The 24,571-nt window shown below is 34.7% G+C and overlaps 1 protein-coding gene and 1 pseudogene across 1 annotated transcript; both read left to right on the top strand.

Moving 5' to 3' along the window:
- Positions 1–670: 670 nt before the first annotated feature.
- LOC100788062 (NDR1/HIN1-like protein 10) lies at positions 671–1,737 on the top strand. Its single transcript, XM_003535760.5, has one exon. It carries the CDS (start codon positions 849–851, stop codon positions 1,530–1,532), a length of 684 nt encoding a protein of 227 aa, XP_003535808.1. The 5' UTR covers positions 671–848; the 3' UTR covers positions 1,533–1,737.
- A 10,966-nt stretch (positions 1,738–12,703) lies between these two features.
- On the top strand, positions 12,704–23,293 carry LOC100819440 (uncharacterized; annotated as a pseudogene).
- Positions 23,294–24,571: the final 1,278 nt, after the last annotated feature.

Raw genomic sequence — 24,571 nt, 5'->3', positions numbered from 1 at the left:
CATTTTGAATTAAAACGAGTGACAAATTATATTTTTTTAGAACGTTTTAATTATTTTATTATTTTTAAAGACTAAATTGATAATGTTTCGTATTTCAGGGACAAAATTCATAATTTTTAAAAAATCAATTATGATATTTGTGAATGCAAAAATTATTCAATGCCCCCACACTATGTCCCTATCACTACCGGTACACGTCTTAGTTGAATTTTCAACCACGTTATCGCTCTTTGCTACCACATACGTAGCACCCGTCAACTCTAGTTGCTATATAACTATGCACTAGTTTGTTGAAAGTTTAAATTTATTTGTTAAAAAAATATTTATTATAATAATTAATTTTTTATTTTTAGTAAGTGAATTTATTTAAATTTTAAAAAATAATTTTAAAATAATCATTTTTATATAAGTACTTATTTAAGAAGCCGATAAGATTTATTTCTTAAAATAAATGAAAAAATATTTTTTTAATCATAAATAATTTAGACAAATACACTACAAATAAAAAAAATGTTTATTTTTATTAAAATCAAAATTTATTTAAACAAATAAATTTAAATAAACTGATGTATTTTGAAAAAAAAAATTATATCTACTTATTAAATAAGTGTTTTTAAAATATTTATTTTTAAATTACTTATTTTAATTTTAAACAAACTGAACGCTATAATATAAGTCTATAAGTAAATTATCTTCAACGTCAAGGGAAAATTGAACTAAGATAAAAAAAAAAAAAAACAAGCATACCATTTATCCTATCCTATATATGCGTAATTAAGTACTCCTCCTTCCATCACAAAATCTCGCTTCATTCATTGGCTTCTTCCACTCCTCACAATAACATCAACATGGCTGATAAGCAATCCCAACTAAACGGTGCGTATTACGGCCCCGCAATCCCTCCATCGGAGCTGCCACGTCACCACCACCGTGGCCGACGCTGCTGCTGTTGCCTCTTCAGCTTCTTCTGGAAGCTTCTCCTTGCCATCGTCGTCTTCCTCGTTGTCGTATTCCTCGTCTTCTGGGCTGTGGTCCAGCCACGCACCTTCAAGCTCCATGTCACCGACGCCAAACTCACCCAATTCAACCTCACCACCAACAACAATAATAACATTAACATGCTCCGCTACAATCTCGTTCTCAATCTCACTGCACGAAACCCTAACAAAAAACTCAACATCTACTACGACCAAGTGGAGGGCCACGTGTCCTACGAGGGGATGAGGTTCGCCTCAGCGGACCTGATCACATGGCGAAACTCCTTCCGCCAATACACAAAGAGCACGAACAACATGAGCGGGGTTTTCACGGGGCAGCACGGGTTGGTGTTCGATGGCGATCACGTGAAGGATTTCGAAAAAGATGAGAGAGGTGGGGTTTTTGATATTGATGTGAAGCTTTACTTTAACATTAGGTTTAGGCTTGGTGACTTCATAGGAAGTAGCTCAAGGGTTAGGGCGAAGTGCGAGCTTCAGGTTCCTTTGGTTTCGAGGGGAGTGTTTCTTCCCACCAGGTGCCATGTCAAATTCTGATGAGGGTCCCCGTTTCACGTGCATTGCATTTAATTTTGTCACTCATGTTTATTAAATTCGTTGGTTGGATTTTCATTTTTAATTTCTCCCCTTATAGATTGTTTAAATTTACATAGTATGGCTTTTTCTTCTTTCTTTTTTTTTTCTTTGTTTTTTTACGTGGAAGGCATGGTTGATGTATAATAAAAATAATGTTTGTGTGTAACTTTTTATTATTTGTTAATGGACCTCTATTATTTATAGCTACGTACCCTACTCAACGAAAGTGTAATTACGTGAAGTTTAAGTTGTTAGTTAAATCTTAATTGACAATTAAACATTATAAATCGTAAAAATAAAATAATCACGAGACCGTAGGATCTCTAGGAGAAGTATATAACTCTGCTTTAACATATAGGACGGCTGCGTGCGACAAAATATCATTTTGACTAAATAAGATAAAAGTAAAAGTTAAAATAAACACACATGGCTAAATTAATATATAATTTTTATGAAGAAAAAATTTATGATTCATTCTAACTCTATTCTGTTTTACTACTTCCACCTTAATTTAGATAACTTCAACTGCTACAAACTATCATTAATGTTAGGTGCGTGTGCATGGTAGCAATGGGAGTTTGGTTGGGGGATTCAAACTCCTCACAAAATGCATTAACGTTGATAATAAGTTTCTCATTCTTCCATTTTTTTTTTCTTCCAAAAAAATAGCTGCAAAACCCATTTTTACCCTCAACTTTCAACAATAAAGGAACAACCATATCTAAAAATTATTTTTATTATATTTTAGTAGAAATCAAAACATTAAACGTTAGACCAAAGAAGTTAAAAATCACAGTTATAGAAGGTTCTTCAATTTTAGGCATGATTTTTTTTATTATTATAGAAAATGTTTAAGTTAAAATCTCAATTACGTCTTTTATGTGGGTTGAAAAAATGGTGCTAGAGAATTGCGGCTTACAGAGGGTGTTAACGTTGCTTTTGTGGCTGAGGCTGCATGAAAGTGGAAGAATATCAAAACGAAGTAAAATGATTCCTAAATTTCAATTTTTGTGCGTAATTGTCAACTTTGTCCTTTATGTTTACCTTAACTTACAATTTTATACTCTTAGCTCAAAACCTTATATATGTTATTTGACATCCAATGAAATTAGTAAATACCGCAGTAGAAAATTAAATATACTAATTTAATAGGTGATATAATGTGAAAAAAAAGACAGCAAAATATTAGATATTAATAGAATTTGTGTAAATAAAACTATAGGGTGTCTATATTTGTTCTAAATTAAACTCTAGACAATTGATACGCATAATAGACTGAAGCGGATATGTACAAGCTAGTGGTAGATGAATTTTCTTTATAGATTATTAGTCTACGTGATGGAATGGGACAAACTAATCATTCTGTCTCATCCTTAAGACTTCACAATTGACCAAGCCGCCACTCATCTTCGTTTGTTTTGAAGCCACAGAATTACGACGAAAAGTCAAACATAACATGACATATAACATGTGTAGTCAAGCACATACAAGTCAGAACCACGTTAGTATTGATAGATATATCACATACAAGTTCACACGCAGGTCCTAACTCAATTTATTAAATAAAATCAAGAATTATTATAAATTCTTAAATATATATCTTAAATTCATAGGAGAAAATAAAAGAATTCAATCATTCTTTATCCTACCATATAAAGACACTTTCAAAACAAATATCCTACATCTAAAGACATGTCACCCTCTTTTGCCCACAAAACACATAAAGCATTATCCTAATTCCTACATACATAGACTCATCACCCCTTTTCATTACAAAACACAAAAACCACTTAATCGTTGTAAGTCAGTGAACTACAACACACATCATGGTCAAAAAGTAACCTTAATTTATAAGAATCCTAAAACTATTTAAATACAAGGATCTATAACAAGGAGTATGACCAAATAGTCAGTGGATACCCTCCAACAAAGAGTATCAGACATATTTAACAAGACACAAGTGGAGAAGGATGAAGACCCAAAGACAAAGGTACTATCAAGAATTTTAATTGTTGCTGAAGATCGAGATTAATTTGAAGGCCCATGCCAAATATTTTTTTAATTTCTATTTTTTTCGTTGCCATTTTGGCCCAAACTAATTTGAAGGCCCATGCTATTTCTTTTTTAATTTTCATTTTTTAATTTTAAATTAAATTAAATTGGTGCCTTTCTAGCTGCACCTCAGATACACTATATGTATTGAACTCATTTTCAATAAAGAAAACTTTTGGCATTTTGCGAATATTTTGAGAGTTTCTCTCTGGGTTCCCTGTTGAAAAAATCTCAGACTTATCAAGGTAATTCTCGTGGCGTCTATCCTGACTTATCTTCCCTCTTTGGAAGTGGCATCACCCAAACTCTGTCACCTGTATCAAGCGATCCGCTCCTAGTAAGGATTACATCATCTCGTATTAGAGCTTCGACTCTTATTACAGGCTCTATCCTATCCAATTTTTTTTCTCTTTGTAATTTTTCTTAGGTTCGTGTTTTATTCTGTTATTTGCATTCTTGCTCGCGTTCTTGTTTGCGTCTTGTTGAGTTCTTGTTTGCATTGTTGTTTGCGTTCTTGCTTGTGTTCTTGTTTTCCTTCTTGTTCTTGTTCTTATTTTTTTTCAGATTCTGTGTCAAAAATTCGATTTGAATTCTGTTTCAAATTCTATTACAAATTCTGTTTGGTAACAATTTGGCTTACTAGAAGAATTTAGGGGTTTAGGGTTTAGTAGGCTCTTGAATCTATTTTCCTATTGAACGAATTGCCTGATTGCCTCTTGAATTTGGACCGGTGGGATTGATTGATTGAAGAACAATCTATTATCCTAGACGAATTTTGAAAAAGAAAGCATTATTAAAAAAAAGTTGCAGAAAGTTTGAAAAAATAAGTGGGTGTTTGAGGCATTTTTTTGGCAAAAATTGTTATCCAAATCTATTATTCAAATCTATTATCCAAATTTGTTATTCAAATCTATTATTCAAAACTATTATCCAAATCTATTAATCAAATCTGTTGTTGAATCTGTGATAATTAAGTTGTTGTTTTTTGTTCTATTACCTTGGGTTCCAATTTGATTCATCCAGGAACTTAAGAGGGAGTGCGTGGTAAAAGGAAAGAGTGAAAACATCACACAAAAACCTATATTGAGAGCATCAAACACGAGTGTGCTTCCATCAAATAGAGAAACACATGAGTAGAGTGTGTTGAGGTCCTAAAACCTTTGTTTAAATTACTGCAAATTTTTCTATTCCTTAATTATGGAAGGAACTAGTGACAGTGGTGGTGAATATCATCAACTGGACGGAACTCAGCGTTTGTTACTGGACGTGATGACTACGCAGATGCAACATTTGCTAAACCGTAACAATGAAGAGTTCTATAGACAAATTGAAGGATTGGAGAACCAATTGAATCAGATTACAAAACATTATGGTGGGAACATAGGGGGCAATGATGAACCCAGACAAAATAGAATGGAGGGGCAAAACAGAATTGAGGGAGTAAAACTCAATGTACATCCTTTCAAAGACAGGAGTGATCTAGACGCCTACCTTGACTAGGAGATGAAAATTGAGCATGTATTCTCCTACAATGGTTATACTAAAAAGTAGAAGGTAAAGTTAACATCAGTTGTATTCTCAGACTATGCCCTTGTTTGGTGGAATAAAAATCAAAGAGAGATGATGAGAAAGGAAAGGCGAGAGATAGATACATGGACTGAGATGAGAAGGGTTATGCGAAAGAGGTATGTTCCAACTAGCTACAACAGAACCATGAGATAGAAACTCCAAAGGCTGTCCCAAGGAAGTTTGATTGTGGAGGAGTACTACAAAGAGATGGAGATGACACTAGTGAGGGCCAACATTGAAGAGGAAACTGAGGACACAATGGCTCATTTTTTGAGTGGCCTAAATCCTGACATTAGAGATGTTGTTGAATTACGGGAGTATATGAAATTGGATGACTTGTTGCATAAGGCAGTTCGGGTTGAACAACAGTTGAAAAGGAAAATTGCAGCAAGAAGGAACTCATCCAACACTTTCAACCAAAATTGGACCAACAGATCCAAGAAGGAGGGAGGCAACTCATCCAATCCATCAACACAGTCTCCATATGGAAAGTTAGCAGCGTCCAGTGCTGCAACCAAACATGATTTTGCCTCATCATCCAACACTGCTACTAGAAACATAAAATGCTTCAAATGCTTAGGCATAGGACCTATTGCTTCTGAATGTCCAACCTGGAGGACCATGATGGAGAAATTACCTGTGAATCTGAAATCAGTGAGGAAGAAGAAGTGGAAAAAGAGCTTGAGGAGGAAGCTATGCAGGGTGATATGCTAATGGTGAGAAGGCTCTTGGAAAGTCAGATGCGACCACTGGATGACACCCAAAGAGAAAATATTTCCCGCACCAGATGCACAATTAATGGTAAGCTTTGCTCTTTAATTGTTCATGGAGGAAGTTGTACCAATGTTGCTAGTTCCAGGTTAGTGTCTAAACTGAATTTGGATACTCAGCCCCATCCTAGGCCATACAGACTTCAGTGTCTTAGTGAAGATGAAGAGGTAAAAGTGACTCAGTAAGTTGAGGTGTGTCTCACCATTGGAAGATACAATGATAGAATGTTGTGTGATGTGGTTCCAATGGAGGCGACTCATATATTGTTAGGAAGACCATGGCAGTATGACACACAGTGCATGATGGCTTCACCAACAAGATTTCTTTCCAGCACCATGCCCGAAAAATTATTCTTAAACCTTTATCCCCTAGAGAAGTGTGTGATGACCAAATCAGTGTAGAAGCAAGCTTCATGATGAATCAAGATTGATTCAAGGAGTTTTGATGATAACAAAGATGATGACAAAAAGCTCAAAAGTCAAGAACACTTCATGATAACAAAGATGATGACATTCAAGAATGAGTTCAAGATTGAGTCAAGAACACTTCAAGGTTCAAGAGGAAATTGATTTCAAGAATCAAGAATCAAGTTTCAAGATTCAAGTTCCAAGAATCAAGATCAAGATTCTAGAATCAAGAAAAGACTCAATCAAGATAAGTATTAAAAAGATTTTTCAAAAACTGAGTAGCATATGAGTTTTTCTCAAAACCTTTTTACCAAAGAGTTTTTACTCTCTGGTAATCGATTACCAGATTATTGTAATCGATTACCAGTAGCAAAATGGTTTTCAAAAAGCTTTCAAACTGAATTTACAACGTTCCAATTAATTTCAAAATGCTGTAATCGATTACAAGTATTTGGTAATCGATTACCAGTGTCTTTGAACATTGAAATTCAAATTTAATTGTGAAGAGTCACATCCTTTCACAAAAAGCTTTGTGTAATCGATTACACTGATTTGCTAATCGATTACCAGTGAAACTTTTTGAACGAAAATCAAAAGATGTAACTCTTCCAATGGTTTTCAAGTTTTTCTGAAAGTTATATCTTTTCCAAATGGTTTTTAAGGTTTTTCTAAAGGTTATAACTCTTCTAAAAGTTTTCTTGACTAGACTTGAAGAGTCTATAAAAACAAGGCTTTGATTTGCAAACAACAACTTTTCAAGCATTTTTTTAGAACCATTTTTGAGAAACCTTTGATACTTCTTCTTTTTCTTCTTCTTCTTCCTTTTTCCAAAAGCTTTCCAAAGTTTTCTGGTTTTCCAAACCTTGAAAACTGTGCTATTCATCTTTTCATTCCCTTCTCCCTTTGCCAAAAAGAATTCGCCAAGGACTAACCGCCTGAATTCTTTTTGTGTCAAAGAACAAAGGACTAACCGCCTGAATTCTTTTGTGTCTCCCTTCTCCCTTGTCAAAGAATTCAATAAGATGCAGTCTGAGAATTCTTTTGATTCTTCCCTTTCCCATATACAAAAGATTTCAAAGTACTAACCGCCTGAGAATTCTTTTGTATCCCCATTCACAAAGATTCAAAGGTTTAACCGCTTGAGAACTTTGTCTTAACACATTGGAGGGTACATCCTTTGTGGTACAAGTAGAGGATACATATACTTGGGTTTGAATGAGAACAAGAGAGGGTACATCTCTTGTGGATCAGTTCTAGTAGAGGGTACATCCACTAAGTTGTTCAAAGAGAACATGGGAGGGACTGGATGTAGGCACTGGTTGTTGCCGAACCAGTATAAAAACTCTTGTGTGTTTGTTTCCTTCTTCCTTATTCTTTTAATTTCCGCTGTGCACTTTAAATCCCGCTTTTACTTTTTGGTTAAGTCTCATTTCTCTTCTTCATTTACTTAACAACATTGTAAAAGCCTAAGAAGGAGTAATTTTTAATTAGTAAAGGCTTAGGAATAATTAATTCAACCCCCCCTTCTTAATTATTCTGAGGCCACTTGATCCAACAATCATAATGAGAGAGCAAGAGAAAGAAAAGAGTGAAACACTATTAATTGTTATTCATGAGCTTTAAATGCATTAAAAATAGGAGAAAAAGTAGCAATGTACCTCTAATTTATGGTTTCTTTTGCGAGATTTGTAAATAATTTTTTCTTGTGTGAATTTATACAGTGGAAACTCCATTTTTGTTGACTAATGTTGGATTTAATTGGGTTTTTAGGCTAAAGAAGAGAAGATTTTGAAATGCTGCTAAAGGACTTACTTAGCGAGCCAAATTTGCTAAGCGAGGCTCATCCGCTTAGTGAGGAAGCATGCTCACTAAGAGAGAACAAAACCCTAAAGAATGTTGAACCAGAGAGCAGAACGATTAGTGCGCAGCCAGCCCACCTAGCAAGGACGTTGTTTCTTCTCGCTCTTAGCGCGTCCAAGCCCGCTTAGTGCACAACCACTTACTCTCGCTCAGTGAGACATGCTCGCTGAGCGCGCCTTCCTAAGATGAGAAGCCCAAAAGCCTTTAAAAGCACTGAGAATAAAGGGAAGTGAATAGATAGACAACTTAAGAAGGAAGGAAGAAGGCACCAAGGCTGAAGAGAAGACATTTTCTTCATACTTTTACCATTTTCTTTCATTCCAACATCATTTCACCTTTCTATTAAGCCCTCCTTGCTATTGGAGGGCTAAACACTTCATTGTTGGGGAGTTTTTCTACTGAGCACTCTTAATGTAAAGCTTCTAACTATATATTTAATGTTATTACTAGTGTTCTCTGCTTCTATCTGTGTTTATGTTACATATTTGTGGTTTGATCACCCATTTATATGTTTTGTTAGGTTTTGAGTATTGGAAAATGCTTAAAGTCCTTAGAACTTGGTAGAATAGCTAGAAGTCTGCATTTCTAGGAATAGTGTGCAGTAATCTAGTAAGTGTTGCATCTTGTGCGTAGTGCAGCCCGCTTAGAATGAGTTTGTTGAGGAATCAAAAACAAAACTAAGAGGGTTAGGCTCTTTCATGTGAGGAATTATGGTTTGAGTAATTTGACGGTGCAAGAACATTAGAGTAATATTGAATAGAGAAAAACCCATTTAGTTACAGCAAGAGAAAGTTCAGTAGAATACTCTCTGATGTTTTTATCTTGATATTTGTTTTGTTTTACAGTTTGGCGTTTGTTTTGTTATGCGTTTAAGTCTAGAAAAATTAATTAAAGAATTTGAAACACGAATGAGTTTCTCTACTTTATTTTACTGTGATTGAAAATGCTTACAAACTGAATATATGACATCTAAGTATAACAAATTCCCTGTGGACACGATACTCGGACTTACCGTTTTAATTACTACTTGTACAAATTGGTATACTTGTAAATCTAGCTTAAAAACACCAAAGAGGAATAGAAAAAAGAAGAATGATACATGTGAGGGAAAAAGTGATACACATGAGAGAAAATTTAATTGTTTAGCGAAGGCGATTGAAGTAAGGAAAGTGTTACTTGCTCGTGAGCTGCTCTATCTATTGTACTGCAAAGACAATAAAGTTTCTACTGATAATTCTAATGAGTTAACTATTTCTGTTTTTCCTAGTGTTGAACTCTTATTGCAAGAATTTAAAGATGTCTTTCCCAAGGACTGCCACCTTCAAGAGGCATAGAACATTAAATTGACCTCCTTCCAGGAGCTTCATTGCCTAACAGGTTTAACTTACAAAAGCAATCCCCACGAGACTAATGTTGTTGATTTATTTTTCAAAGGAGTGGTGCATCTCCACCGACTACCAAGAAGCATCATTTCAGACCGAGACACCAAGTTCCTAAGTCACTTTTGGAGAACACTATGGGGTAGGTTGGATTAAAGCTTTTCTTTTCCACCATACGTCATCCTCAAACCGATGGCCAAACTAAGCATAAGGATGCACAGACTAAAGTTGAGTATGTGAAAAGATTGAATGAACAAGTGAAGGTTCAAATTGCAAAGAAGAATGAAAGATATGCCATGTAAGCCAATAAGAATAGGAAGAAAGTGGTACCTGAACCAGGTGATTGGGTTTGGGTATAAATAAGGAAAGAGAGGTTCCCTAAACAAAGGAAGTCCAAACTTCAACCTAGAGGAGACGAACCTTTCCAAGATCAATGACAATGCTTACAAGATCAATATTCCAGGTGAGTATGGAGTAAGTTCTTCATTTAATGTTGCTAACATGACTCGCTTTGTTGTAGGTGATGATTCTGAACATTTAAGAGAAAATGCTTTCTAAGAAGGAGGGAATGACGAGAATCCTAAAACTGCCCAAATACAGGGACCTATGACCAGGAGAAGGACCAAACAGTCAGTGGATACCCTCCAAAAAATGGTATCAAACATACTTAACAAGGCACAAGTGGAAAAGGATGAAGGCCCAGAGGCAGAGGCACTACTAAGAATTTTAATAGTTGTTGAAGGCCTATGCCAAATATATATTTTTTTATTTCTATTTTTTTCGTTGTCATTTTGGCCTAAACTAATTTGAAGGCCCATGCTATTTCTTTTCTAATTTTCATTTTTTAATTTTAAATTAAATAAAATTGGTGCCTTTTCAGTTGCATCTCAGATACACTATATGTATTGAACTCGTTTTCAATAAAGAGAGTTTTTGGCATTTTGTGAGAGCATCTCTCTGGGTTCCTTATTTAACCAATCTTAGACTTATCAAGGTAATTCTTGTGACATTTATCCTAACTTATCTTCCTTCTCTGGAAGTGGCATTCCAAACTCTGTGACCTATATCAAGCGATCCGCTCCTAGTAAGGATTACATCACCCTAGTTGAACGTCACCAACTCCGAACCCTTGAAGCAACCTTGCCAACATGGTAAAGGATGTTGTAATTGCCTCTTTGAATCCTCCTCATTTGCATTATCATTTTCGCTGCCCTCGCAATCCTCATGTCATACAACATAATCCAACCTCGCTCTTTCAAGTTCCATGTCACCAATGTGATACTCACACAATTCAATTGCACCACCAACATTCTTGGCTACAACCTCATCCTCAAGTTCACCATGTGAAACCTGAATATAAAAATTCAACATTTACAATGACAATAGTGGAGGCTCATATGTCCTACGATGAAATCAAGCTCGCTTCCACGGGCGTGATCACGTGGCTCACATTGTTTTGTCAATTCTCAACGAGCATGAACCACATGAGCAGGGTTTTCTTGGGGCAACATGTGATGATCACTACAACATTTTGGGCTTTAGACCACACCAAAAAATCATGCTCAAATGTGAAAAAACTATGGTCTTAAGTTTAAGTCACGTTTTTTTTCACGCTCTAAGTGGTCGTGGTTGTAAGATTTAGATCACGGTTTTTTCACTTTAAACTACAGTGCTGAAAAAGCTGCTACCTTGTTAAGTGCACTTTCTTGTTTCGAGGGTCCAGTTCCTCCAAGAAGCAAAGGGGTAAGAATAAGAAGGAGTAATTTTCATTATGCATGCCTTATTACATTATGCTAGTATTTATACTAAGATGGACTAATAGAATTTGTAATTCTGTGATGACAAAGTGTAACAAAATTTGGAAAGAAAGGTGTAGTGGTGGACTAGTGGCAGACAAAAAGCAGACATGGGTGCCAGGTTAGCAAAGCTATTATATGTAGTCCTTTAGGTATGCAGGTGCATTGCTCCTTCTCTTGGGTTTGGTTACTGCATAATCTTGTTTGCTATCATCCCCTGGGCCTTCAAGAATCACCTTGTCCTCAAGGTGGTAACTAGCTTGTAGTTGCTCCCAATCTTCCCAAGTGGTATCTCCCGGAAGAAAACCATCCCATTGCATAAGGACTTGCAGTCTGGGCTTGCTGGATTCTAAGTTATATCTAGTTTCCACAATGGCTAGTGGTGACACTAATGGTTGATTATTGATTACAACCGATGGCAATGAGAGGGCTGGATTATTATCGGGCAGGGGTGGCTGATGAAATGGTTTAAGCATAGAATAATGAAACACTAGATGGATGCGGGTACCTACGGGTAATTGAAGCTTATAAGTAGCTGGCCCAATTTGATCTAGTACCTTAAAGGGCCCATAATATTTCTTGTTAAGCTTAAAGGATCCCCTTTGTTGGCCTATAATAGAGGACTGTCTCTGAGGCTGAAGTCGCACCATGACCAAATCTCCTATGTCAAAATGGACATCCCTACACTTCCTGTCAGGTGTGTGTTTCATTGCCAGTTGGGCCTTCTGAAGCTTCTTCTTTAGTTCAGCAAAAATAGATTCTCTATCTGATAAGAACTCATCCACTGTCTCCACTTTCGACGAGCCTGTAATATACCATGACAGGTTTGGTGGTTTCCTCCCAAATGTAATTTTGAACGGTGAAACACCTAAGCCTGAGTGTTGTGACGTGTTATAAGACCATTTTACCTAGTTAAGAAGCTTGCCCCAAGATGAAGGTTTCTTGTGGACGAGGGCATGCAGGTATTGTTCGATCATGCGATTCAAAACTTCCGTTTGTCCATCTATTTGTGGATGATAAGCTGAGCTCATCCGCAATTTCAAGTCACTCATCTGAAACAGGTCTTGCCAGAAAATTGCTTATGAATAATGGGTCTCTGTCGGAGACCAAGCTGCGTGGCATGCCATGAAGCTTTCTGACGATGTCCATGAACAGGATGACGATTGAGTAAGCTGAGTGCTGAGTTGGCAGCATGCCTAGGTGTATGCCTTTTGAAAATCGATCTACTACAACCAATATGGCAGTATTTCCGCGAATCGGAGGTAGGCCTGTGATGAAGTCTAAGGGAAAGTCCTCCCATGGCCGACAGGGTACCGATAATGGACATAAGAGACCGGCAGACTTCTTAGTCTCATACTTAGTGTGTTGGCAGTCGACACAGGTTGCTACAAAACATTTTACATCTTTTCTCAATCCAGGCCAATAAAAATTTTCAATGAGCTGTGCTAAAGTTTTCGCCACACCCATGTGGCCCTCGTCGGAGTAGAATGATACTTTGTTAAAAGTGTTTGGATGAAAGGGATGTTGTGCGATAACTAAATATGATCTATTTGAAAAGTTTAGGGGTGCAAATAAGCCTAGCCTATTTAAAAGTCTAACTTGACATGTTAGCCTACTTAAAATCCTATTTTATATTAAAGCTTTTATATAAGTCTAAGTTCTCTTTACATTGGATAATATGCTCACAAATCATTGAAAAAAACTCTATGTGCATCAAACTATAATCTATAAAAAAAAAATCAAAATTATCATTACTCAAACGCATGAAACAAAGATAGAAATAAACAAATTAAGTTAAGAGTCGAGTCTAACACGTTAATATGATATATGTTTATCATGTTTAAGATAACTTAATTAAAATAAAACCTATTTTATAATAAGTTCTTTAATTAAAACATAAATTTATCACTCAATAAATGTTTGACTCTTATTGTAGGTCAACATTCAAAATATTGTTAAAAGATAAATAAATATATGATCTATATACTATCTATAAAAGAGAACCCTCTGGAAATTCCTAAAATACCCTTGACTAAGATTGTGACAGCTGTCCATTTCCTTGGTTTTTTGGTCTTTTAGCCCTTTAATTTTCCACTCTTCTGATGCTTACAGGTGTTTCATTTTGTTGATTGTGGCATTTACACGTGTTTTATTTTTCATGTTGTGCATGTGCTGGCCTTTGCTTCTTTACGTGGTTTCTTGCATTTCATTCTTCATTCTTCAGTTTGCGTGTTTTTGCTTTTCATTTTTCCAGATACAGACCAACTTAATTTGGGTTCTGTTTGGTGCTGTTTTGATGTATGTTTTCTTACATTCGATGTTAGCTTATGGTTTTTTGGCTTTTCTTTTCTTACATGCATATTACCTTTCGGGTTTTTGGCTTTTGTTTCTGTGCTGTTTTCATGTTTGTTTTGTTACATGCATGTTATTTTTTCATTTTGTTGTGTTGGACGATGTTTGGTTTGCATGCTTGGTTATCGTGTTTTTCTGTTCGTGGTACTTCTGCTGTTCTGTTCTGGTGTTGTTTTCATGTGTGTTTTCTTACATGCATGTTAGCTTCTCATTTTTGTGTGTTGAACGAGGTTTTGGATTTTTTCTTAGCTTATCGTGTTTCTGTTTTGATGGTGGTTTTGTTGTTTTTTTTTTTGCAGTATTATGGCACGTTCTCCAGACAAGATAAAGAGCTTCGATGGCTCAAAAGAAACTCTTAAACTTAGTGTGAGGATCAGTGATCTATGGTTTATTAGCACGCCTAACAAATCTGAGCAAGATGAAATGGTGTTCGTGGACTCCGATGTATGCTTCAATTTTGTGTTTTTTTTTTAGGTTTATTACTTATTACTTATTGTTCAGTTCATTGTGTTGTAACCTTAATGCAATCCAGGGTGATGAGATCCACGCTGTTTGTAAACAAGACCAATTGAAGTAAAAAAAATGGACTTGAAAGAAAATTGTACTTATGTCATGCACAATTTTAAAGTTCTAAAATACAGGTTTGCTGGATTTGCGGATGTTGTGGCTGGCCAGTTTGAACCTGGACTATTGGTTGGTATGTTAACTTATATTTTTGCAATTGAGTTTATTTTGAAAGTTCTGTTCTTTTTGGAATTAAATAGCATTCCCTGATTTTCCTACTTGCTTTAGATGTTATTGGTGTTGTGGAGGAGGTTGTCTTTCGCCAAGTTTCAGGAAAAGGTAGAAGGGTAGTCCTTAAACTAAAGGACTTGAGGTAAAGTTCGATTCTTGGTGACAATTTGTGTGATATGCTTTGTCAAGTTGTGGCTATGATTACATTATTATTAATAACTGATTGTCTCATAACTATTTGTTTCTGATAGCCAGCAATCGCTATCTTGCACTTTGTGGGATGATTATTGCTTGCAGTTTTTGAAGTTCTTAGATGATTATGAAGGTGATGGCCCAATTATAGTTCTATTGAGCCATTGTAGGATCAAGGAAGCGCAGGGTATATCCTCATCTTAAATTTATTGATTTCTCTGTTTATGCTATTGCATGTTATGGTTCTGTTTTTTAAATGATTTAGGATCTTATCCCGCATCGATCAACAATTCTTTCAAGGCTTCAAAGTTAATTATTAACCAGCCCGTGATCGAGATTCAAGAATTCAATGAATAGTATTTTTTGTATGTGTTATGTAATATATGTTGATCATTTTTTGTCTTATTTTTGTTGTTCATTCTATATTTGTAGGCTTGCAGAGTTGGGCATTGAGGCCCGGTCAGGTTTTAAATCCCATGGTGAAGGGAGTACACAGCTTTCAGGTTCTATCCAATTATCATCAATAGAATCATTCTTTGGCAAGGCTGAGGCAAAGACTATTGCTGACATTAACACCATCTCTGAAGTAATGATCTTATATAGATTTTAATTCTTTGTCATGCATTATCTGAAGTTTTTTTATTTGATGTGTATGTTGTTTCACACAGGAAATTGTTTGTGTCACTGTTGGCACAATTACTAGGATTGTTCTGGACAATCATTCATGGTGTTATACAGCTTGCATTCAGTGCCATAAAAAAAGTGATGCAGAGATGGTGCCCTTTACATGTGCATGCGGCAAATACAATAAGGAAGTTGTGCTTAGGTCATTGTGATCTTTTAAAATGTTGTGTATTTTTCATACCTTCATCATTTTTTCACTATTGGTGCATATGGTAGCAGGTATAGGCTTGAGGTGATGATCAACCAGGGAAATGAAAGCACAAAATTCCTGCTTTAGGACCGTGAATGCAGTGAATTAATTGGTCAATCAGCTGATGTAGTTAATAAGCTTAAAATTGAAGTGTGTTTTTGGATTCAACCGTAACTGTTTATGTTTGATATGTTATTTTTTGTTTGTGTAATACAATTATTCTCTTTGAACAAGGACGGTGATGTTGATTTGAATGCTTCACCCCAAGCACTTGATAAGCTGCTGGGTTATGAACTTGCTTTCAAGATAAAGGTGCAACCCAAGTTCAGGAATTCTGTTGTTTTGAAGTGTTCAGATGACTCGAGCTTAATAAATGCTGTGATGGATATGCTAGCTGATGCTGAGGTAATGTTCAATGCAAGTTATTTGACATTAAATATTGTGAAAAGTATGTATTCTATTCATATTTATTTGTTTTCCATGGGTTGTGTTATCTTCAATGTATGTCTTATTCAGACATCTTCAAAAATGAATATCCCGGTTTCTGATTCCAATCATTCTGCTCAACATGAATCTGAGTTTTGATGACTGCTCTCATTTTTTAATATGATCTTTCTTGCAATTCTTGCATTTTGACACTTCATGGCTTTCAACTTAGCATTCAACTTATTCATTGTTATTTGTTTTATCCAACAATCCCTATCTGTGACAGCAGACCATGATCCACTGCTTGGACTCCCCTTGACGCCTACAAAGCAGCAGGCATTTCAAGATTGTGATGATGAAGCAGGGACCTCTCAAATTTCACCTGTACAGCTTTCATCCAACAAATTAAAAAAACATGGCGCAATTTAGTGCATTTGGTTGTTTTCAAGTTGTGTTGAACAATTTTTTTTTCCTTGCTATTTGTATATTGTACATTGGCTCCTACATTTAATTATGTTGTGGTGGTGTTGCTTTAGAACTCTGATAAGAACTTTTGTTTAAATTTTAATCTTATTTTGTATGCAAGTATTCTGGGATTTTAGTTCTGTGGTTTATCTGATGTCACCTTAACTATTGCACTATATTTCAAAATCCTTATTTGTTCAATTGTTAAAATAAATATCGACAGACCATGCTTATATTAATGGTTATAAAGCCATGTTTCAAGAAATCGACCTATGAAAATGTTATGAATTCAAATATATCGTGAGATATAGAACAAGTATGATTTGAAAATACAAATCAGAGATTGCCAGACAGAAAGTTCAGAAAACATGTTCTTCACAATCATGATAACTTAAAATTCAATTAAAGTTTTAAGGGCCATTATAGCATTTGATTTTAAGGTGTGCATCCTTAATTGTCTGAGCACAAAGTATTCGCGGGAAACAAATTAAAATATTAGAAATAATGACCACGAAATATTGATTACTAGCACAACTAAATCAGCATTCATATCTGATTAATTTTCTAACAGCAGAATATACACACCAAGAAAAAAGTATCAGCTTTGGAGTCTTGAGAAACATGATCTTGGATCATCAATGATATGTAATTAAGTGTTTCTTTATTATCAATCATCGTTTAGCATGATTTGTTATTTTAGATGCCATTTTTTGCTTGATTTTACTTTGGCAAATGCAGAATCGGATATTTGATAAATTTACCCCATCTTTCATCATATGTCTTAATATGATGTACAATTAATAAGACAAGTAAAAAAACAAATTCTTTTTAGGTTGACATCCTAATTCTATCATGCATAACATTTTCGATATCACATTTCTTATCGATGACGCCAAAGCATAGGTATAATAATGGTTATAAATGCATGTCTAATCATTTTAGTGCATTTAATTAGCTGTCAGCATTCATAATTTTAGTGTTTTTCCTTATGCTTACTTTTTATTACTTACTTTTCAAGTTTTAATGTGGTCGTCAAAACCATGGCTATAATCATGGCTATACATGCATGTCTAATCATTTTTATCAAAGTATGATCCATTTAACCAGCTGTCAACATTAATCATTTTAGTCAACAAGTCAAGTTATGTCTTGGTCCGAGTGGAATAACATTTCTTTTCTGCATGTCCATGGACTTTTGCAATTTTAATTTAGCATGTATTGTAAAATTCAAACAAGAAGTCAGTAAAAATTTTATAACTCAGTCAAGATTAACAACAACCATCAAGAACATGTATAACCATGAGCATGCAAATCATAGTGATACAGCACAAACCAGGATAAAAAAATAAAGGTATCAGGCAACACAGAGTTAATGATCAGGCTCAGAATATTGATTGTAAGTAATTCAAAATATTATCTTCCAAATTACAGTTAATAATTTTAATTAGTTTCTTGATTTAGTAATACAATATCCACAATTTTTTTCTCACAAAGACAAGCAACCTGTAAGGTGCATTCAATATCATGTGAATCCATTCCACATTAAATAAATTCCACTAAACTTAGATTTAATTCACTTTTTTAGTTAATATTCGTGATTCATCAGAGGATGTTCTGAATCAACACAAGGTACCAATTAAAATCGACTTTATCAAATTAATTTTCAACATTATAATGCTATAATCTAATCTAAATACAATTTTCATAGGTTGTGTTTCAGTTTCTTCACCAAAATTATATGTCCTCAGCTAATGACCCCGCAATTAATAAAGAAGGTAACAATTAATATTCATAAACACTATGTTATTAGCTTATTGTCGAATATCTTGCACTGTACAAAACTGCTTTTGTTTATCGTGTTTCAATTTACATGCTTTCCTAAAACATTTTCAATGACCAACCTCACTTTGCCATATGTCATTAAATTATTTCAGGATATTCTGATCTTGGTGACCAACTCATGCAGTGTAGTCACTGTAATGCAAATATGTGGTATAATGAAAGAGTCTCAAAAGATAAAAGAACTACAAATCCAAGATTCAGTTTATGTTGTGGAAATGGAAAAGTTGAACTTCCATTGTTACAGAATCCACCTAAATATCTCTACCAACTTTTGTATGATCATGGTACATCTGATAGTAATAATTACCAACAGAACATAAGGACATATAACATGATGTTTGCCTTTACTTCTGTTGGTATTAAGTTTGACAAATCAATTAATCATTCAAGAGGACCTCCTACAATAAGAATTCAAGGTCAACCATGTCATAGAATAGGTAGCATGTTACCAATGCCTGGGAAAGAACCAAAATTTGCACAATTGTATATCTTTGACACAGAAAATGAAGTGCAGAATAGGATTAATGCAATAAGGTAGTTAGTCTTTCATTGTTATTATTATAAATGCGCAACATTGATCAACAATCTTACATTTAAACAAAATTCAATTGTTTATTCTGCATTACTAATCTTGCAATCATCGTATATATAATTGTTTGCTTTGCTCAGCAGTCCACATAATCAAATTCAAGAACACATTGTTTCACAACTTAGTGAGATGCTGGATGAATACAACGTGCATGCAAAAACTTTCAGGATGGCGAGAGATAGATTGCAAGATGTTCAAGTGGATAATATCAAGTTGAAATTGATTGCTAATCGTGAGAAAGATGGTCGTACATATAATGTACCTACTGTTCCTGAAGTTGCAACACTAATAGTAGGCGATTTTGATGCAAATTCAAAAAGAGATATTATTATTGAAACTCAGCATGGACAACTACAAAGGATCCATGAATTACATTCTATCTATCTAGCTCTACAATACCCTTTCTTATTTCCTTACGGGGAAGATGGATATAGACTTGATATTCTACATAGTAGTCGATCAGATGGTAAGAAAAGGAAAAGAAATCGTCTTACAATGAGGGAGTGGTTTTCTTATAGGCTACAATGCAGATCAAATGAGTCTAAAACTTTGTTGAATTCTAGGAGACTATTCCAACAATTTGTTGTTGAGGGGTATACTATGGTTGAGTCAGAAAGACTTTCTTACATCAGAAACAACCAAAAAAAACTTCTTGTTGACAAGTTTTGTAGCTTACAACAGTCATTGAATGATGGAAGCAGGAAAGACCTAAATAAAGGTAAAAGAGTCATTTTGCCTTCAACTTTTGTTGGCAGTCTGTGCTATATGGATCAACTTTATTTTGATGGTATGGCCATATGTAGCCATGTGGGCTTCCCAAATCTGTTTATTACTTTAACCTGCAATCCAAACTGGCCTGAAATCCATAGATTGTTGAATCCGTTGAATCTGAAAGCAGCAGATAGGCCAGACATAATCTCCAGAGTCTTCAAACTAAAGTATGAACAAATGCTTATGGACTTGACAAAGAATCACATGCTAGGAAAAGTTATTGCATGTAAGTTGATTCTAAGTTTGGTGAATTTATATTATGTGTGACATTGTTATTTTACACTGTCAATATTAATCACACAATCATATCTAATAAGTTTAATTTCTATCTATTAGCAGACTTACTAATAAATTACAGATATGTATACAATAGAATTTCAAAAACGAGGCCTGCCTCATGTCCATTTGCTACTTTTTTTACATCTTGATAACAAATACCCATCCTCAGATGAAATTGATCAAATTATATCAGCAGAGATACCTTCACAGCAAGATGATCTAGAACTGTATTCATTAGTAAAAAAACCATATGGTTCATGGTCCATGTGGAACTCTGAATCCTGGATCTCCATGCATGAAAGAAGGCAAGTGTAGTCGTTTCTATCCTAAAATGTTCCAGCCGCATACTGTTTTAGATGCTGATGGTTTTCTAGTCTATCGTAGAAGAAACAATGGTCATGCAATTGAGAAAAATGGTGTTATAATTGATAACAGGTATATTGTACCTTACAATCCAAGATTGCTCAGAAAATACCAAGCACATATCAATATTGAATGGTGTAACCAACACACTTCTATCAAATATTTATTTAAGAACATCAACAAGGGATATGATAGAGTAACTGTTGTTTTGATTCATGAAGATAACGATCAAACTGAGAATGGTGGCACTCATAATGATGAGATCAAAGAATATCTAGATTACAAGTATTATTAAAACTTGATCTCTAATTTATCTGATCATCAGTGTTATAACAACTACTTCTATCTTCCTAACAGATACATATGTCCCTGTGAATCTACTTGGAGAATCTTTGGATTTCCAATACATGGCAGAAAACCTGTTGTTGAAAGATTACACTTCCATCTTCCAGGCCAACATAGTGTTCTCTACGAAGACCATGATGATATTGGTGATGTATTGTCTAAGCCAAGTATCTCTGATTCAAAGTTTATTTTATGGATGAACACCAACCAAAATTCTGTTGAAGGGAGAAATCTTACTTATGCAGAATTTGTTTCTAAGTTTGTATACAATCAGAAGAAAAGATGTTGGCAACTTAGGAAGAAAGGCTACACCATTGGCAGATTACTATGGGTTCCACCAATTACAGGGGAATTATTTTATTTGAGAATGATGCTTACTGTTTGTAAAGGACCTACCTCATTTGAGGATTTAAGAACAGTTGATAATGTCCAGTATTCTACATATAAAGAAGCATGTTTTGCTATGGGATTTTTACAAGATGATAAAGAATTTATTGAGGCAATGAAGGAAGCAAAAGACTGGGGTTCAACACATTATATAAGAAAGCTATTTGTGTTGTTACTTTTAACTGCAACAATGAGCAAACCTGAACAAGTTTGGGACCAAACTTGACATTGGATGGCTGATGACATTGTCTATAATTATAAAAAATCATCAACAAGTCCAGGTTAGTGCTAATTTCCCATCAGACAAATCAATATTGATACGACACATAATTTGACTTTTTTCCCTTTTGTGTATTAGCATTAAAGCTTGATGATAGAACTCTTCAAAATTTGGTCTTGCTTGAAATTGAAGAACTGCTGCAAGCAAATCAAAGATCGCTTAGAGACTATCCTTCAATGCCATATCCAGAGGATGCGAATTGTCCAGCTTATCTAGACAATAGCCTTATATTAGCTGAACTGAACTACAACAATGAAGAACTTAGATCAGAGTTTGAACATCTATTTTCTCACATGACAGGTACATTAACTACAGAGCAATTTACCCCTCTGAAAATTATTATGTGCATTTCCTTCTTCGCTTTTCTCATCTATAAATTAGTATTTTAACTTCATTCATTTTTATTTAAATCTAACACCACATATCAATGATTCCAGACGAACAAGCTTCAATTTACAACCAGATTGTTGAAGCTGTTAATAAAGATGAAGGTGGTATGTTTTTTCTCTATGGATATGGAGGTACAAGAAAAACATACATTTGGAAAACACTTGCAAGTTCACTGAGAGCTGACAATAAAATTGTAATAATGGTAGCCTCTAGCGGCATAGCTTCTCTGCTATTGCCTGGAGGTAGAACTACACATTCAAAATTTAAAATTCCAGTTCCAATTTTTGAAGACTCAACTTGCAATATCCATCAAGGAACTCAATTAGCTTAACTATTAAATCAGACAAGTCTGATCATTTGGGATGAAGCACCCATGGCTCACAAATTCTGTTTTGAGGCACTTGATCACAGTCTTAGAGATATCATCAAACACAACTCAAAGGACAATAAAATCTTTGGAGGTAAAGTCATGGTCTTTGGTGGAGATTTTCGGCAGATCCTGTCAGTCATTCCAAGAGGCAGCCGCTCTGATATTGTTAACGCAATAATTAATTCCTCTTATCTATGGGATCATTGTCAGATCTTGAGACTGACAAAAAACATGTGTTTACAAAACAACATGCAAGCAACAGATCAAGAAGAAATTGCAACTTTTGCACAGTGGAATATAGATATTGGTGATGGTATTATTGGAGATGAAAATGATGGCTATGCTACTATTGAAATTCCACAGGAACTATTAATCACAAAATATAATGATCCTATTCATAGTATAATTAACTCTACATTTCCAGATCTATCTCATCATCACAATGATCCTGAATACTTCCAAACCAAAGCAATATTAGCTTCTACAAATGAAACAGTACAACAAGTTAATGATTATATGCTTACAACGATACCGGGTAATCATATAGTAAATTATCTTATTCTATTTTTCATCTTTTAATCAACTTTCCTGGATTTTACATTTTTGGTTGATGAATTTGCTTTTTTATGTCTAAAATATTGATAGGTGAACAAATGGAATATCTAAGCTCTGATTCAGTTGACAAATCCGAAACCATTGAAAGTTGTCATTTCCGCTCACTGACAACTGAATTTCTGAATTCATTGACAACATCTGGCTTACCCAATCACTGTCTCAAACTCAAGATTGGAACACCAATAATGCTATTAAGGAACTTAGACCAAACTCAAGGGTTGTGTAACGGTACTAGGTTAATTATCACAAGACTAGCAAAACATGTTATTGCAGCTGACATAATTTCTGGGACAAATATCGGAGATCATGTTTATATCCCACGAATGTCTATGTCGCCTTCACAGTCACCATGGCCTTTTAAGCTATTGAGGAGACAATTTCCGATAATGCTTTCTTATGCCATGACAATTAATAAATCCCAAGGGCAATCACTATCTTCAGTTGGACTTTACTTGCCAAAACCAGTTTTTTCACATGACCAACTATATGTTACATTATCAAGAGTCAAGTCAAAGAAAGGACTTCGAATTTTAATACATGATCAGAACAAAAAAAAATTACTTCAACCACGAATGTGGTTTTCAAAGAGGTATTTACAAATATTAGAAGGTAAATCCAATTTATTTCCGATTGCAAATTTAATTCTAACCATAACTGTATTTGCTTCTTACTCATATGATCTTTGATATACAGTTAAAACATCATCAAATGAGCCAATCTATAATTCATTAATTTTAAAAAACCAGTCTTCCTTTATGGAGTGCATTTTCTTATTTGCTGCATTTTAAATTTTCATCCCTTTTCATGAACTCCAAATTAACCATTTCTTTCATGAATTGCACAAAAGAAAATAAAATGCTTATCTCAATTTAAATACTACCATTCAGCAAATGAATTCTATATGTTACTCTGGCTGTTTTCCTTGGATGATACACTTATTATTATTTTTTTAGTAGAACCATTTATCTTTTCTTAGATAATCAATTGGCCTTGCAAAATATTATCTATGCCTGATCATTATCGACTTCAGCATTAGACAGGTCATTCATCTGATGATGCAAATTGTATTTATAACAATAGAAAAAATTAACTTAGTCTTTGTTATATTCAGCAATAAAAATACCTCTTCACCTGCCTCCACCACCACAGTCTTTCACACTTATCATTCTGCCAATTCACGTCCAATCTTTGAACGGAACATTCAATGCTCCACAATTCCCAAACCACTTAACTTGCTGTCACTTACACCCCCCCCCCCCCCCCAAAAGCAATGACCCTTCCATCACCCACTACTTTACATCATCAGATCACAGTTCGTTTCTCTACCACCTTCATTTCAACTCTAACCAAATTATTCTCTCAAAGAGACTAGCACCATGGCTTCCGCTTCATCAACTACCTCAAGCAAGGTAAGCCTAAACCCAAACCTGACTGCATGTTCATTCATTTCCTTGCATTTGGTTACATTTTTCATCCATATCCCGAACCAAAATTCAACATATTGCCATCTATGTTTGTAAGTTTTCAAATTCCAATTTAGGACAAACATATTGAACAATTCTACGTTTGAATCCATCATTGTCTCACTCAACTTTCTTTCCTGTGGCAAAGCCCTAATTCAATTTTCCCTGCTTCTGCTTCATTTATTTGTGCCCATTGTCTTAGGTTTCTTGCATACTACGTTATCATCTATCTTACACTTTAGATATTAGTAACGTTTAAATCATATTTTTGTCCCTCACACTTTTTGCATTCATGTTGTGCTTTTATCGCAATGCATGTTCTATCTGGACATTTTGTTGATACTAATTCAAAAACCTGTTCCAGTGATTCTGATGTTCTATTGTTAAATAGATAGTAAGAAATTTAAATATTAATTTACTTTTCTTCA

Source organism: Glycine max, chromosome 10 (genome assembly GCF_000004515.6).
Source record: "Glycine max cultivar Williams 82 chromosome 10, Glycine_max_v4.0, whole genome shotgun sequence".
In the NCBI taxonomy this organism is placed as follows: Eukaryota; Viridiplantae; Streptophyta; class Magnoliopsida; order Fabales; family Fabaceae; genus Glycine; species Glycine max.
Note: the sequence above shows the minus strand (reverse complement) of the source record. Positions and strands in the feature narration are given on the sequence as shown.

Bases quoted from the DNA above. Each gene is read 5' to 3' on its own strand.
- LOC100788062 (XM_003535760.5), top strand. From the start codon at position 849: ATGGCTGATAAGCAATCCCAACTAAACGGTGCGTATTACGGCCCCGCA.